Source organism: Sprattus sprattus (genome assembly GCF_963457725.1).
Source record: "Sprattus sprattus genome assembly, chromosome: 16".
Lineage (NCBI taxonomy): Eukaryota > Metazoa > Chordata > Actinopteri > Clupeiformes > Clupeidae > Sprattus > Sprattus sprattus.
In genome coordinates this window covers 29109951-29125656 of record NC_137914.1, presented here as the reverse complement: position 1 = coordinate 29125656, position 15706 = coordinate 29109951, and the positions used below count along the sequence as shown (strand labels likewise).

Genomic DNA, 15706 nt, shown 5'->3' with positions numbered 1-15706 from the left:
CACAAGCAGATATAATTTGCATAACAAATTATTTATATTCATTTTGTAATTATAAATGAAACTTTCACAATTTAGTTTGTTAGAACCAAAAATATTTACAGCAATTAAGTATAATTGTATTCGTTTGGCCAATTTACTACCCATGTAAAAGGAAATACCCTCTTTAATTAAGGTTAACAGAATAACCCCGTCAATAGTCTAGTCGGGCAGAACCGTTCATCTTTAAAGTGCGGCAATTGATGCGCACACACCGGCTGACGGACAGATGGAAATGACCCAGGTCCTCGACAATGTTTTGGTTTGATCGCTTCAAATGTCTGCAGACCCTTTGAACACTGAATTCAGTTTGTCTGGCTGCTGCAAGTCATCTTGAAAAAAATAGGTATAAAAAAGGAGGAATAGGCTATAAAATAAGTCTCAATTGAAATAGGTACTGGTCGCATTTGTCTATATTTATGACAGTTCACGTCAACTTCACTTCAACAGCTGGATTACATAGCCTGCTTTCTTTGTCTGTTATGTGCAGTGGTTAAGTTTGTCAAGGAAAATACTTTTCTTTCCCCCAACTACGCGTAATAGCCAAGGGCCTACATTAAGTTATACATACGGTTAGTCTGGTCGCTGGTGTGATTGTTCAATGGAATTATTTCCATTCTCTGTTGTCCGTAGAGGTAGTAGTCTAACTCCTCAGAAGTCAGTTTGAACTTGGAGCCTTTGTCATTCTTGAAGTTCGACGACAAGCAGAGTTCCTTGGATTGTGAGTTGCTGTCTGGCGTTACCAAGTCAGTACAAAAAGCTTGTCCAAAAAGTGCAATTTGTGGTACAGAGAGTTGCGTTAAACCTGTCAACGAAGACACCGCTGAGGTCATACAGGAGGGGGGGGTGGAAGCGGAGGACGGAGTGAGACCCGAGGAGGACGATGCAGAAATGAGATTCGGTCGCTGTCGCAAGCTCTCCAACGGGATCGTGACTCGCTCCGGTGGCTGGAGCTGCGCTAGGGCGCCGTTCTTCAGTTGTGCTTGAGGAAAGAGCTGCTGCCAGTGCTGAATATAGGTTGGGTCCACTTTCAAAAAGGCAGAGCCGCTCGGGTCTCCGGGCTTCAGCATTTCCAAGAGCAACTACACAAAACAACAAAGCAAGAAGCCTTCTGAGAGAGGTACTTTCAACCGACAAACGCCAACTGACAATACCATATGTCTGACTTAAACAGATATTAAAAGTACTCCCAACCCAACTAGGGAGTTGGTAGACATGTAGGCTACAGCATATAGCCTAACCACTCCGCCGGGTGTCCACTACGTTTCCTAGAATTGATTATTCTGAACTAATGAAAGACATCAGTAACTAGGCTAAACAAGACTAATTCGCCGAAACAGCGAAAAAACATAACCCTGCGTGCAGCTAACTGTTTTCAGGCACCCTCTTACTTTCAAACTATTGGTTTCGCTGATGAGTCACGAGTAGACTACATCGTTTGGGGAAGGGTAGTGGACAGTGAGTTCATGGGGACAGTTCAGTTTGAATAGTCCTTGACTCTAAATCAAGCTCAAAGAAGAAACTTACCCAGTTAATCCAAAACGTGGTTTTGTCCAAGACGGTGACTTCACACAGCTACTCTTCCATGTACGCTACACCATAGCCGAGTTGACCGAGTGCACTCTGCGCCCGTTACTTCAAACGCTGTGGCTAGAGCTCTCGGTCACGTCCTCTCTCCTGCCCCTCTCCTCCTCTGCGCGCTCGGAAGGCGGGAAGGGGGGGGGGGGGGGCACGTGGGTTTTACGCCGGTCTAAAGCACAAGGGACCGAGGAGTTCATTTCACCCCAAAAATGTATTTGACCATCTGTCTTTGCCAGCAGTATCCCTAAACTCGTGGGTACACAATATCACTTTAAAGGTAGCCTGCATTTTACTAACTGGACCATGGAGAGCAGTTGAATTCGGTCAATATAATGCAGAGGAAGTTTTACTGTATTGTAAAATAGGCCTCTTGAAAGAAATACCGACTTGACTTAGCCTACTACTCGTTTACCCAATTTGTATTAAGACTTTGTTAAGAAGTCCATCTTTATTGAGATGCCTGATGCAGACTAATAACAATTCATGGATTCACAAAATGTTTCGTGGCAACCTGGTGTCATGCTTGACTCGTGGTCTGGGACTGGCAAGTTTGGATTCAGTGTATCCAGTTCCTTATCCTCTTTTATTTAAAACAGTTTTTAAACACTAACGGTGTTAGAGCCCTTAGAAAAAGCGAAAGTACCTCATTATTAGGTAGTGTTTGTCCTCGTCTTGTCTCCTGGGGATTTCTGCTCTAAATTGGGTCGCTTTTCAGATAACCCTTCTCTTAGTATTGTTGCTGCAACTTGTTATCCTGCGTTTCCCACCCCCGTACTCAGACGCTTGAGTAAGTTACTGCTGTTTGGATAGTGTCTGTATATCTCAATGTAGGGCATTTTACACGGATCTGTCCAGAGGGGTGGCCAAGTGTTTTGACTGGCGTTCTTTTGACAAGGCCATTTGTCATTTCGAGCTCTCAGCAGATTGATAACGAACCAAAACACAAACATAATGGTCTGAAAATGAATTCGTGTCTCCAACTACATTTCACTGCGAAGGAATGTGAATAACAACAGAGCATACTAGACGCTTCTGATACGTTTTAATGTGATTTTCCTTCAGGGAATATCAGGCCTCTTTAAAGCTGAAAAGCGTGTTTGGACAGGCTCATGTGCACTTGACCAACTTTAGTCAAGTTACTTTTATGTTTCCCTTTTTAAAAACTAAGCCTAAAGCGTCCGTTCCCGAAAGCGGTGAGAAAGGATATTCCAGATAGGCTATAGGCTACTCAATGTAAATTCACGACACTACTGAGACACAAGAAAATATTGAAGGCTACTATCGCTGCGTAAATGGGGAAAGGATTTTCAGACAATTCTGAATAACCATTACTGTGGTGTAGTCTGTGCGCAAAATCCTGTTTTAGAGAGGTCAGATAAAGTGCGCTGCAGGCCTATAGGAAAATTACACATTGTACTTGAATGTGCTGAATTGAATCCTTATGTTGAGATCAAAATCAATGCCCGTGGAGATGTGGCAAGGTAGGCTACACATTTTCAGATCAGCCTCTGTGGTTTATATTTACAATAACCTGACTGGATCACAACGCCGTAATCACGGGGTGTATTGGTGTTTTTTATCCATTGATAAATGACTGGTCAAGTAAAGCACATAGGAGGTGGACTCTCGATCAATAAATTAACTGCTGAAATTTATCATTTTCTATGGCCATAAAAAGGGCTCATTATTGACTTTGAATACTTAATATAAAAAAATGCGTATTCTACCGGTTTCTAGATTTAGTCACTTTCATTTACATAATGCACCCCGCTTGACATTCAATTAAAACGTTTACATTTCTTGTTAATTAATTCGACTGATGTCCGAAAGACGAATGAATGCCCCCTCTGACAGAAGTCCGATAAAGAATTCAACAACCTCTCCCCCCAAGTGTGTCCTATTATGGTTTTAAGGTCACGGGTTGGTGGGTGTATAATTCATTAATATAGACGTTTATTCAGATGGGACTTGGCTAACTCGAGTGATCCCCCCTCTTGTCGTAACACATTTTACAGACAACTTAGGGAAATGAGTGCTTAATGGTTTATTAATATCTAGAACAACACAGTTGCCTAATGTAACATTATTTTTGCATTAACATTTAGGCTACTTCCGACAGATATTCGTCTTTAAAAAGTATATTTGTCACAGTTGAATGAGCCCCTCTAATGGTTTGTTGCCGTTAATGACCGCCACACTGACACCTGAACCTGCCAATATATTTTTCCTCCCTGTGCCAATCGAAGCATGAAAGGTAGAATTATTTACACTTTTATAAGTTTAAGAAGAGCCATCATCAAAAAAGCCCCAGTCCTCATATCGAATTGATCAATTCATTTTATTGGATCTGAATTTTTCTCATCCATAATTTCGGCACGCTTCCCTGGTGTAAAATAGTGGCCTAATTCTCAGTAACTCTTAAAAGGTAGAATATCCCAAATATGTACCGTATTCAACGTAGACCCATTGCCTTTAATCTAATCTACTGATTTCGATCAAAGGACAGGCAAATTCAATTTCTGTTAGATTGCTGTTTCAACACCCACCTAGAAATCGTCGGGATTTTTCATTTCCTTTAACTGTTAGGCAACTTTGCAGACTACGCGGAGTTTGTGTGTGGGAACTCGTCTACCCGACGTAATTAAGATCACCGCTCCCTGACAACCAAAGAGGGCGCAGCAAACCCAACTTCTGGCAGAGAGCCTGTGTCGCTGATGAGGGTCGGTGATGGAGGCTGACCTAAAGGGAACGCAGCGACAAACTCACCAGTCATGTTCTGTCAGTAACGTTTGTTATGAATAGACTGTCAGTCTATCAATACGTTTACATTTGATCCCTATATTTGAAAATAGTCTGTTTCTCTCAACCCCTCAGTTAAGGGGTTCTTGATTCTGGTGGCCTTAAGTAAAACATATAAATGATGTGTGTTTGTGTGTATGTGTGCGTGTGTGAGAGAGAGCGAGAGAGAGAGAGAAAGAGAGAGAGAGAGAGAGAGAGGTAGAGAGAGAGCGCATGAGCAGGAATGTTTTGCTCTCATGTATGGCAGTAATTATATATGCCTTGTTATCCCAAAAGAAGGCTGAGATGATGTCTCAGGTAGTATTAACACCTGGCAAGACAAAGCCGTGTTCCCATAGCCTATTCATACCTGCCATGAAACAAGATGGACTAGATTTAATAAAACTTGTTTCGTTTGCACAAACAGCTAAAAGGTAAAATAATAACTCTTCAAACTATTTTTGACATGAGTTACTCTTAGTAGAGCATTGATATCTAATAGAGGATGAGAACTGATGATATGCAATTATATCAAAGCAAAACTATATACCTTAGGCTCAAATTCTGTAACACGACCTCAATAGCAAGAGATGATATTTGATTTCTTTGAATGGTCCCAGGCATATCACAGTGTCTGCTTAGAGGTATCCAGGGTTCAAAAGAACAAGTAGGCACACTGCACATTTTGGAGAAAAAATACAAAGCAAGACGAGGTGAATTTATTTGAACTTCTAATTGTCCACACATAAGTATAATTCAGAGCATAAAATACACACGCTTAAGAGCAAATATAGAGATAATTCATCATAGACAATCATGGAAAACATTTCTATTAAACCATAAAAAAAAAAAATAATATTAATCTTAAACCCTCTAAATGTTCACTTGACTGTAAAAATTGCATGTGCTAATTAACATAGCATTTGTGTGCAAAACAAAACAAGTTAATGTGTTGTGCCTCATTAGAATCCTCTCTTGCAAGCCAGTGATGGACAAGAGTATGTTAATAAGGTTATTTTTTGTATAGTGACTTACATGCATTACACATCTGAATTATTGTTTTCCGCATCAAGAATGCACACCTGGACATGGTTAAGACAAATGTGCAGATACCAGCACCATTCACCACCAGGCCCACTGGTCACCCACTGGTCATCCACTGGTCAACCACTGGTCACCCACTGGTCATCCACAGCAGGCTTTCCTCCAGCCTCTCTCTCGAGCCTGCCAGATGGTTCTTCCACTGGAACAACACTAAATGTTTTTTTTGTATTTGGTTGTTTGTTCCAGAGTAACACCTGCCCATGTGGATGACATTTACTTTTTTGCCTGCTGACTGCAAGATCCGCTTCGTGGAGCCAGAATGGGTAGTCATTTTTCACCTGCCATTTTCTGCCCTAAAATCATAGTGCATTGTTTACACACACATGCGTGTAGAGAGAGAGAGAGAGAGAGAGAGAGAGTGTAGAGAGTGTAGAAAGAGAGAGAGAGAGAGAGATAGAGAGAGTGATAGAGAGAGAGAGAGTGTGTAGAAAGAGAGAGAGAGAGTGTGTGTGTTTATCTACATCTGCATATTCTTTATCATACTCCTTTTACAATACAAATATGAATACTGCTTACTCTTTGCATAGACCATGGCAAAGTGAGTGAGGAGTGTTCCTGCTGTATGACTCTACTGTATACTTAGCTATGATGACAAACTGAATATCTTTAGAGCAACACTGATGTTAAAATGAGTTAGGCTTTGGCCATAATGTTGTCTCTTGTTTAAATGAGTTAGGCTTTGGCCATAATGTTGTCTCTTGTTTAAATGAGTTAGGCTTTGATCATAATGTTGTCTCTTGTTTGCAAAGAGTTAGTTGTCTCTTGTTTAAATGAGTTAGGCTTTGACCCTAATGTTGTCTCTTGTTTAAATGAGTTAGGCTTTGGCCATAATGTTGTCTCTTGTTTAAATTACTTAGGCTTTGATGATAACGTTGTCTCTTGTTTAAATGAGTTAGGCTTTGACCATAATGTCTCTTGTTTAAATGATTTAGGCTTTGACCAAAATATTGTCTCTTGTTTAAAGTATCTAGGCTTTGACCATAATGTCGTCTCCTGTTTAAATTAGTTAGGCTTTGGCCATAATGTTGTCGCTTATTTAAATGATTCAGGCTTCGACCATAATGTTGTCTCTTATTTAAATTATTTAGGCTTTGACCATAATGTTGTCTCTTGTTTAAATGAGTTAGGCTTTGGCCATAATATTGTCTCTTATTTAAATGATTTAGTCTTTGACCATAATGTTGTCTCTTTTGTATAAATGAGTTAGGCTATGACCATAATGTTGACGCTTATTTAAATGATTTAGTCTTTGACCATAATGTTGTCTCTTTTGTATAAATGAGTTAGGCTATGACCATAATGTTGACGCTTATTTAAATGATTTAGGCTTGACCATAATATTGTCTCTTATTTAAATGATTTAGGCTTTGACCATAATGTTGTCTCTTGTTTAAATGATTTAGGCTTGACCATAATATTGTCTCTTATTTAAATGATTTAGGCTTTGACCATAATGTTGCCCCAGTGGGCCTGGAGTGGATTCATATTGTGCTGATTGGTCAAGCATAAATCAGGCAGATCAATCACTTCTCAACTGAGAGCCTCTAGACCATAATGCCAGACTCTTATATCTAAGATATAGTCTGGTCGTGCAAGCCTGTTAATAGTAAACAGTTTTTCCTTAAGTTTTGTCTGGTTAACCATCAGCCTAAGAATAAAATAAAACTAGAGACCTTTAGATCCAGCTGGTCCTGTGGACAATCCAGATTGTCTTGAACAAAACACTCATACTCCATGCAGTGAAGCCAAATATATATTATGTGTATACCAACTCGTAAATTAGGACTTAAAGGCACCCCATGTGAATGATAAATGGTTTAAGACAGTAGATGGGTTTATGATCCACCAACTGTGTAAATGTGTGAGCATTTGTCTTCCCTGAAAGAGAGGGTATCATCAAGACAGCTCATGTCGGTGTTGCTGGAGGCTAAAGATAAATGGTCATTTTGGCTCTTTAACTGGCACAAATACAGACATTGGGCCTCATTCTCGAACATTTTCTGAAGTTTCTTCTGAAATGTTTCTTATGGACTTCGGAAAACCAACGTACGAAAAAGATCTCTGCCAGATTCATGAATGCCTGAAAATGTGTTCATATGCAGCTGAAGTGTTCTAAGCTGTGCCCCCCGGTTGAGGATTCTTAAATTGAATGTGTGTTGTCGTGCTCCTGAATTTGCATACATACAGGCCCCGCCAGCTCCTTATAAGGGCACGCAATCGTATTGACGTGTGCAGTCGAAATCGACCGAATCCACGCGAAAGCAACTTGAAAGCGAGTCATGTCAAAGCGGAATGCGAGCACAGGGCGAGTAAACGCAGATCTAACTTCACGATTGAGTTAAGTGCTTATTTATTTATTCACTTACATTTGTAGTGATCGTGTAGCCCTTTTATTTATTTTAGGACATCACGAAAACCATGACTATAAATGTTAAATGTAATTGTTAATGATGAGAAATATTCTCGTGTTTATTATTATTATAATTATTTTAATCCGAGAATGTCTGTACAGTTGATGTGAACGCAACCAACACTTCTAACATGGAGCGGCCCCATGGGGCATCTTGTATTTTTTTGAGGAATCGCATTTAAGAAAACTCCGATTTACGATTTACGCCGATTTACGACTGCTATTTCACGTTCTGAAATTCTTCTGAAGTTCAGAACAAATCCCAGATGCGAAAACTTTCATGAATGCCAAATTTGTTCCTAAATCCACCAGAAGTGGAGTTCAGAACAAATTCCTTCTTAAATTCTTCTTAACTGCGTTCGTGAATGAGGCCCATTGAAAACACAATAGCTTTATGTTATACTGTATATTGATATCATAAAATAACTATGATTGCCTACAGGTGAATCAGTAATTGCTATATTATTACTGGGAATAATATTCCACAATGGTGTAATCACATGATCTGAGAATCAGAGACCATACAGGTTGCCCTGATAGCAGCTCAGTCACTAGGCTGTTCTCTGTCCTCTTCGCCCTGTAGTTTGTTTGTAAACACTACACTGAAATCTGTGAGATTTGCTTTATTGTACTTTGTAGCCTAAGGCGGGGAAAAGATACTCAGCCCCATGTACACCGGCACACACAGTTTGCTTTCCTTCACTTCTATGACCTTTGACCCCCGAGTTAGTGAGTTTTTCAAAAGTCCACTACCAAGGTATGAAGGGTCAAAATAATGTCCAGCCAAGACCAAAAAGACCCAAAGCCTGTCAAAGGAGCCTTGACCCCTGATCTCAGTAGGAGATTCAGCCTGCTAATACATTTTACAGTTACATTCAGCATCAACTACAAATTAGCTTTCATAATCCCCAACAAACAGGGCATTTTAGAACTAACATTGCATCATGGCTAGGTATCTTTAACTGGATCTACAATGGAAATAAGGTATAATAATTATAAACAAAGCACAAAAAGTAATGAAATTTGTGTTTGGTAGATTATATCTTATACTGTTGTAAAGCCTATTTATTTCCCTTTTAAATGGTGCCACATTTGTAAGGAATATGCATTTGTGGGATGAGCAGCAGACATGAATATGTGGGCTGCGCCCATGAAAAATGTGCCAAAATTCTCCTATTCTCCTGTTGGTATTCTCTCTTGTTTTGAGTTGGTTGTTGGATTGGATGATTGAACTCTTGATCAGTAACAGGGAACAAACAAGACTTATTGGCAATTTTACAGTTTATTAATTTAATACACCATCGGGGAAAGAATGGAATGGCCTGCCATGTGTCCAGAACTCAACCCAATTGAACACTTTAGGTATCAGCTTGGGCATGCTGTCTGTGTTAATTCAATTCAATTTTATTTATATAGCGCCATAACAATTCAATTGTCTCAAGGCGCTTTACAGAGCCCAGAGCCTGAACCCCCTTAGTGCAAGCACTATGCAACAGGGGCAAGAAAAAACTCCCTTTTAGTCAGGAAGAAACCTTAAGCAGAATCACGGCACATAAGGGGGGACCCATCTGCTTGAGGTCGGCCGGGTGGAGATAGGAAGGGGGGAAGGGGGAGGGTTGTGTGGCAGAAGGGGAAGGGAAACAACAGGGGTTGTACACAGCCAGCGTTTGGTAGATGTACGTAATATATATACAGACATCCGGTGGTAAATACACGATAAAGGCAAGACCAGTTTAGTGGGTATACACTGTGCTCATAGGGTTACTGTTACAGGATTAAGGGATGTAGGGACAGAGAAACATTTCAGTGGTGGCAATCATGTATATTGTATATAAATGCTAGCATAGGGTATGGGGTAGAGTAAGTGTAGGGCAGTACGGTGGCGGTGGGTGCAATTGGCCGAGGGTTTCTAAGGTAGGCCAGGTGGAGAGACTACAGCAGCGTCCCATGGCGGAGATAGTCTAGATTAGGAGGGAAAGAAAAGGAGCAGAGTGAGTGGGTAGAGTTTGGCTGTCCATATGCGTAGATGAGGAGTGGTGGGGGTGAGGAGCAATGTTTCCACTTCCATCAGCAATTGGAACATACTATAAGGGAGAGAGAACATTTTTGTTAGTAGACATCAATTTCAGAAACAGATAAGGAGATACCTATGGATAGTAGATTAAAAGTAGGCAATATGGCTATTTTATCAGTGTTATTATAGGCATTAGCAATGTGATATGAAAGGAGAGAGAGAGATAGAGAGGGAGAAGATATGTTTAGTTATGCTGGCATTAAGCATTTTGTTTGGTTTGGTACATATGGAGATTGTAGTCGTAAGCTTTGTTAGGGTTGCAGGGTCCACAGCAGTCCACAGCTTTGTTAGGGTTGCAGGGTCCACAGCAGTGCCCAATTGGCTGGTGACAGTCGCAACACGCGCCGTATGCTGTACCCGGGATCCGTAAAGGCCCTCCTTCACGGTACAACATACGCTGTCTGTAGCCCAGTTTTGTTGATTAGGGGGGTATTGCAGGTGTTTAGATATGTTTAGTTGCATGAACATGCTGGCATTTAGCATTTTGTTTGGTTTGGTACATTAGTTAGTGACCAACACAACCACGATGGCTGATCTGCAACGACTCTTGGTTGAGGAATGGAATGCCACCCCACAGCAATGTGTGACCAGGTTAGTGACCAGCATGAGGAGGTGGTGACAGGCTGTGTATGGATCTTCAAACCTAAAATTGCCAATATATCTTGTTTGTTCCTTGTTACTGGTCGAGAGTTCAATCATCCAATCCACCAATCAACTCAAAACAAGAGTGAATACCAACATGAGAATAAACTGTTTCGCATTGGCAGAGAATTTTGCCAAATTTTTCATGTGCACAACCCACATACTCAGCTCTGCTGCTCATCCCCCAAATCCATGTTCCTTACAAATGTGGCACCATTTAAAAGGGAAATAAACAGGCTTTCCAATGGTATATGATGAATTGCCAAGAAGCATTGTTACAACAAAGAAATAATCTACCAAACACAAATTTCTTTACTTTTTGTGCTATGTTTAGAATAGTTAATATAATGATATCATCATTGGGTCACTAGGGAAAGCAGTATACCAGTTACCATCAAGTATGAATGTAAGATAAAAGCATAGGTCCCAATGGCTCTGTTTATGCCATGCGGAATAATTGCTTCAGTAATCTCAGTAGTTATTAATGTTTTATCATACTTTTAGTCTGCTGCAGCAGTGCAAGTCTTTATTACACAACATGATGTCTGATATTGTAGTGAGGTCTCCAGCAACAGGGAAAGAGAGAGAGAGAGAGCTTCCCAGAGGAAGATATTGCTCAGTACACCATGGATGAGTCCTTCAAGTTAAAGTATCTCATTTGGAGGTCGTCAAAGTATTTTTGAAAGCTATGAATTTCAGGTTTGAGAACACAATGTAATTCATAAATACTATGAATAAGGTCAAAGTTAAGAAAATATGATACTGTCAAGGTCAAATGCATCTATGATACTATTAACGTGATAGTTAGATAGATGTATACATAGATATGTACATACATATACCTATAATTTCATATATTTATTTCAGTCAGAGGCCGTAAACCTGCAATACAAAACCATGTCTAAATTCACGCTTTGATTATTTGACTCTACTCTAACAGGATATAATAATAATAATACTTTATTTTTATCTAGCGCTTTTCTATAGGTACTCAAAGAAGCTTGATATGCCCTTATAGGCTTCAGGGGTGCCATATACTTACTTAGTATCATTGAAATAGAAATTCCTGATATTAAAAAATAATATTTTTTTTGCCAGTGGTTTAAAGTTCAAATCTCAGTGATATTTCAGCTTGCTCTAGCTACTCCACAAGGGGTTCGTGTGTTTCAGAACATTGGACAGCTCCGTAAGCGGGAGAGGGAGCTGACCTTTGTTCTGAAATAAGACGAGGTTGGTTGTTGATAGTAATAGCAATATTTGTTTTCAGACATCGGACCAGCATTTTCGACTGCTGTCCACGTCATTCAAATAGAACATTCAGCTGTGTATGTGTAGCCTATGTTGAGCTATTTAATTTACTGTAAAGACTGAAATTGAAGATTTTCTTCCCACGCTAAATTCGATAAAGATATGGCCAGGAGACATGTGCCGTTGGTTTATGAAACAATGATTTCTGTAATAGATGATGTGCATTTGACGCTGGAAATCACCAGGCTAAGTGTTTTCTCAGTGAAAGCATTGTTAGTCTTGGAGGAGGGGTCTGCGACAGAGGAAGACCGGTAAAATCATTTTCAGATTTCACTTACTGCGCAGCCGCTGACGAAGAGCCGCTGCAGACGCAATGTGTGAAATGGACCGCCGGATATTACCATTTATGTTTTTATTCATAACGGCATTGGTGGGATATGGCATTGGTTCGAAAGTGAGGGCTGGACCGAAGGTAACGGACAAGGTATGCACTTCATCGTCTGAAACGATCTTAAACGCGCTGATCTAAGAAGGAAGGTTGCTATCCATCCATGTCTCTCCCTCTCTCCCTCTCGTTCTCCACATGCGCGAGCACACACACACACTCAGACACGCATGCATGCACAGTGCGTATAGACTTCATGGTCTAGTGCGTGGATGCACAACACAGAATCAGGGCCTCTGAACGCTTTGAGCCGGCCATACACGTGTGGCAGCGATGCTTGTTCTGCCGTTATTCTTGATTATTTAATGCAGGGATGCGCGTGGGGGAGGCGGGGCAAAACATTGATGTTCAAAGTAAACAAAATAAGAGTTACTTCCGGTTTTGATTAAGGCTATGTGGGAAACAGTTGGTCTTTTAGGGAATGACATGCATTGACATATTTTTATATCACAAGATGGAATACCCAAGATGGAATATTTCTCATAATGCACTTACTGTACTAAGATTATGCAAGCCAGTGCAGATAACATAATATATACATTCAAAAGTATGCTAGTATCATTCTAACACTACTGCTGTTGTTCACTCTCATAGGTCTTTTTTGATATCACAGTAGGAGGACATGAGGTGGGCAGGATTGTGATCGGTTTATTTGGAAAGGTGGTGCCACAGACTGTTGATAATTTTGTGGCTCTAGCTACAGGAGAGGTATACAATGCAAGCTCGCCCCAGGCCTACAAGCATGGATACCCATGTACATGACAACACATCCCAACTATGCATATGTACCCTACATACACACTGTCTCTCTCACACGCACATACAAACACATACTCACAGACACAATTCTTAGAATTCTTCAGAGAGTGTCCTTGTGTTGATCTCCATATTTTGTGATACTTACAGCTCTTTTTCACTCTGTAGAAAGGCTATGGCTACAAGGGGAGCAGGTTTCACAGAGTCATAAAAGACTTCTTGATTCAAGGAGGTGACTTCACTAATGGAGATGGAACAGGCGGTAAGTATGAAGAGTCAACATCATAGCCACTGGGTCTACTTTGAATGAGTTAGGAGACTCCAACTCACATTTGAACTCATTTGTATTCAAGACCGTCACAAACCCAGCTTTATTTGTGTGTTCCAGTAGCTCAGCTGATAAACAGGTAAAAATCTTGAGATTCTATACATTCATATCTCCAAATCTGCTGTAAATACACAGGTCACATTTGAACTACTTTCTTCTAAACTTCTACACTTCTCATAAATTGTATCTGATTAGCATTAGATCTGTTAGCATTGTATGATTGGACTTGAACTCAATACAATGCTAAACCATCCTCTGGAGGGACCTCAACAGGCCTATGGGCCTGCCTTCAAACCTTGGGCCCTCTTTACCGTGTGTGTGGCTATACCCTTGCTCTCCACACTGAACCCCTCCATGCATCCAATAGAGAGGTTCGGATTCAGTTTATTGCCATGTTAATTGAATCCCTGAACATTTACTGCAACAGCAGCTGCAAGTTAATTTCTTGTTGAATTGAGTCCAATTCCTTGTATGTGTAAACATACTTGGCCAATAAACACAATTCTGATTCTGAAGTTGTTTGCTTTAAAGGAGCAGTCCTCGATTATTATCCAATTGGCAAATTGAGCTAATTTCTTCTCGTGGTCATCTAGCTGTCTGCTCTGTGTGCTGTCCAGTGTTCGTACACAGTTCTGGTTCTGTACATGGGAAACAAACAAAGTGGCTTAGACAGAGAATTAAAACTTTTAAAAAACAAAACGTTGTTTTAGAAGTACTGAAGGGAGGGTGGTGTATTTGATTAGCAAAAATGATAGGCAAGCAAAAATCTTTCACCAGGATTGAATACTGCAACAAGTGTTGTCTTTGACAAGTAATTTTTTCATCATTTGGTTGTATGTTTGTTGTGTTCTCATCCTATGACATCATCTACTAAACCTTACCTGCAGGTAGGAGCATCTATGGCAGCTCCTTTTCTGATGAGAACTTCACCCTGAAGCACCTGGGCTCTGGCTGGGTGAGCATGGCCAACGCCGGGCCCGACACCAATGGCTCCCAGTTCTTCATCAGCTCGTCCCGCGCCCCGTGGCTGGACGGGAAGCACGTGGTCTTTGGGAAGGTGCTGGAGGGCATGGTGAGTACCACATTTACCAGAATTCTGAGCATGCTATGAGAAAGGCAACGGTCATAGGATCACAACTGGGTGCACACACTAAATTATGTGTAAAATATGCTTAAGTGCACATTATTTTGATACCAATTTTTTTTTTTCTTGAGAAAACTAGTTATAGCATTATTTTGGCATGACAAAATGACATACTTCTATATGATACACTCATATACTAATTTACCAAATAGGTTCATGATAATTAATTATTCAAACATTATTTAAATGCCATCTTATACATGACAAAATCTTTCTCGTCTGTTTTTAGCCTGTGGTACGCACGATTGAACTCCAGGACACAAATGACCGGAACCTTCCCTACACTGAGTGCGTGATTGTCAACAGTGGGAAAATTGAAGTCAAAGAGCCTTTTGTGGTTGAGGTGGAAGGCTGGTAAATGAGCTTCTCTGAAGAACACATCCTTTATTGTTTATTTTTCATTTACAAATATCAGCTGTGAAATGGACTGGTCTAACTTCAGTCTAATTTACTAAATCATGTGGTGAGATGCAAGTAATAGTCTACTATTGCTATTGCTGTGTTTGTTTTTGTTGTACTTAATGTTTTACTATAACAACCATATACTGTAGAAGCAGAAACACATTAGTAATACTATTAGCAACATTGCAATACTATTAGCAATGGTGAAAACCCCAGTTAATGTCAATTCATATCATATAAGTTCTCTTTAGGTATATTTAGGCTTGGATATATAGACACTTGGACTGTATGGACTAGAGGTCGACCGATATATCGGTCGGCCGATGTATCGGGCCGATATTTGTCATTTTTTAATCTATCGGCATCGGCCGATTAAAAAAATAAAAATAAAAATAATATATTTTTTTTTCTTTTTTTTTTTTGAAATAACAACACATGAAAACATAAAATGTGACGGATTCAAGTTTTACAAAGACTTCTCCCTTCCCCCCTCCCACGGCCCAGACAGCAACCCTAAAATAAAGACAAATCATAGTCTGTACACATACATATATGTATATACATTGAAGAAAAGAATAACTAAAATAATAATAACAAAAATTATAAATAATTATTATTATGGATTATGGATTTTTGTAAGTATAAGGCTGTGTGTGTGTGTGTGTGTACGGGGGCACGGACTTCAGACTTAAGATACTAGTAGGGGAGTAAAATTGTGTGCATCTACTTATTATTAGTGTGACGCTTTAGCATGCAAA

General features: G+C 40.0%; 2 protein-coding genes across 2 annotated transcripts in view; one reads left to right on the top strand and one right to left on the bottom strand.

Annotated features, from left to right (window-relative positions):
- prdm6 (PR domain containing 6) overlaps positions 1 to 1106 on the bottom strand; it is a gene marked incomplete at both ends in the record, with an annotated part of 32946 nt that extends 31840 nt beyond the window's left edge. Inside the window, one exon of the mRNA XM_080853639.1 lies at positions 608 to 1106. Coding sequence (XP_080709765.1) covers positions 608 to 1106 — 499 coding nt within the window. The remainder of the gene's footprint in view (positions 1 to 607) is intronic.
- An 11140-nt stretch (positions 1107 to 12246) lies between these two features.
- Positions 12247 to 14904, top strand: ppic (peptidylprolyl isomerase C; the record flags this gene model as incomplete). Its single annotated transcript, XM_080853751.1, has 5 exons — positions 12247 to 12357; positions 12913 to 13026; positions 13243 to 13340; positions 14294 to 14474; positions 14776 to 14904. 5 exons carry the CDS (start codon positions 12247 to 12249, stop codon positions 14902 to 14904), a joined length of 633 nt encoding a protein of 210 aa, XP_080709877.1.
- Between the last annotated feature and the right edge of the window lie 802 nt (positions 14905 to 15706).